Below are 1,210 nucleotides of genomic sequence, written 5' to 3' on the forward strand. Positions count from 1 at the left end.
GTGTGTGTGTGTGTGTGTGTGTGTTCGTGCGCGCGCGCGTACAGCTGTGTCCACCCGAGAACACTCCGCACAAATACTCATCAGACTAGGAACTCACTTTTACCGTGTAATAGAGTTTCCTCTCTATAATTTGCATACCTTAGAATCTTTCTAAATGGAGAAATCCGCCGAATACTTACAAAGAACTTTTTCATCTACACACTACAGGCAGCATACCGACACAGAACATTACATAGAACTTTTTCTAAGACACGCACTTGAACGGGGTCGCTGTGTCCGATGGTCTTATAAAACTAGGATCTGCGTTTGCTGCCATTTTTTGTCCAAAGGTTGCCATAAAAGTCAGCTCTCTGTGGCGACGTAAAGAGCAATATGTTGATAGGGGTATCTTAATCTAAAGCACCAGAATTTCTTGTACTCTGTTTTAAGCCTCCAGAATATCATTTGTAGCCGATCCAGCCGTGTGGGCACCCCGTATTATGCGCGACCAATGGTGATGCTTTAAACCTGTCACGCCCACAGTCTGTGGCGCGCGATGAGGTCTCGATCGCTACATGGACTGATCAAAGGCGACGTTGCGTCGCCTGTAATACGGGGTGCCCACTACGGCTGGATCGGACCGATCGCCCGACTCCGTCGCCTGAAACCGAAACTGAAAACAGACACATTTGTTCTTGAGGCCTCGGAGTCGGACGATCCCATCCGTAATGGGCACCCCGTATAAGGAGACGGGTTCTTATTCTTTATAATCTTACTTGATTGATGTTGGAGCGGCAAGGGTCGCGTGCGACGTCGCATCGCGCATAATTAAGGAGACATACTCTTTCACGTATTCTTTTTGATCTTTGTTCTCCTCGCCAGTGTCCCCGAATCACAGCTGTGGTTGTAAAGATCCTAAAGCCAGCTCTGTTCATTGTCGTGGCCTTCGTCCTGTCTGTGGGGATCTACGCCAACATGCACATCTTCAAGATGATCAAGCCCATGGTAGTGATCGCTGCCTGCGCCCTTCCTTACGTGGGATTTCTTTTGGGGGCAGTTTCTGCTCTCATCTTTCGTCAGTCATGGGCGCGAGTCAAGACAATCGCTATTGAAACTGGAATACAGGTGACTGGATAAAAGATAATTAGAAGAAGAAGAAGAAGAAGAAGAAGAAGAAGAAGAAGAAGAAGAAGAAGAAGAAGAAGAAGAAGAAGAAGAAGAAGAAGAAGAA

The 1,210-nt window shown here is 47.0% G+C and overlaps 1 protein-coding gene across 1 annotated transcript in view; it reads left to right on the top strand.

Moving 5' to 3' along the window:
• LOC101848287 overlaps window positions 1-1,210 on the top strand; it is a gene marked incomplete in the record, with an annotated part of 24,043 nt that overhangs the window by 17,544 nt on the left and 5,289 nt on the right. The window contains 1 exon segment of the mRNA XM_005096600.3: window positions 862-1,104. Within this exon segment, the coding sequence (XP_005096657.2) occupies window positions 862-1,104 (243 nt within the window).

This window comes from Aplysia californica, unplaced genomic scaffold, assembly GCF_000002075.1.
Source record: "Aplysia californica isolate F4 #8 unplaced genomic scaffold, AplCal3.0 scaffold00133, whole genome shotgun sequence".
Taxonomy (NCBI): Eukaryota; Metazoa; Mollusca; class Gastropoda; order Aplysiida; family Aplysiidae; genus Aplysia; species Aplysia californica.